Consider the following 217-nt stretch of genomic DNA (forward strand, 5'->3'; position numbering starts at 1 on the left):
GCGCAGGTACCCGATGAGCGTCCGACCGTCCCGCAGCAGCACCAGGTGCTTCTCTGCGGGAAAGGAGAGCCAGGGGTCAGTCACGACCATGCATGGACCCCAACGACCCCAACACCCCTTAACCGGTTGCGTTCAGCGTGGGGAAACCGGCGCCGAGTGGCTCCGCAGCGCCGGGGGCGGCGGCGCTTCTGCAGCCCACGCGGGACCCCTGCACGGG

The 217-nt window shown here is 70.0% G+C and overlaps 1 protein-coding gene across 1 annotated transcript in view; it reads right to left on the reverse strand.

Annotated features, from left to right (window-relative positions):
- Positions 1-53, reverse strand: part of LSM1 (LSM1, U6 small nuclear RNA associated) — a gene marked incomplete at its 5' end in the record, with an annotated part of 1,773 nt that extends 1,720 nt beyond the window's left edge. The window contains one exon of the mRNA XM_009075456.1: positions 2-53. Within this exon, the coding sequence (XP_009073704.1) occupies positions 2-53 (52 nt within the window). The remainder of the gene's footprint in view (position 1) is intronic.
- Between the last annotated feature and the right edge of the window lie 164 nt (positions 54-217).

This window comes from Acanthisitta chloris, unplaced genomic scaffold (genome assembly GCF_000695815.1).
Source record: "Acanthisitta chloris isolate BGI_N310 unplaced genomic scaffold, ASM69581v1 scaffold30705, whole genome shotgun sequence".
Lineage (NCBI taxonomy): Eukaryota > Metazoa > Chordata > Aves > Passeriformes > Acanthisittidae > Acanthisitta > Acanthisitta chloris.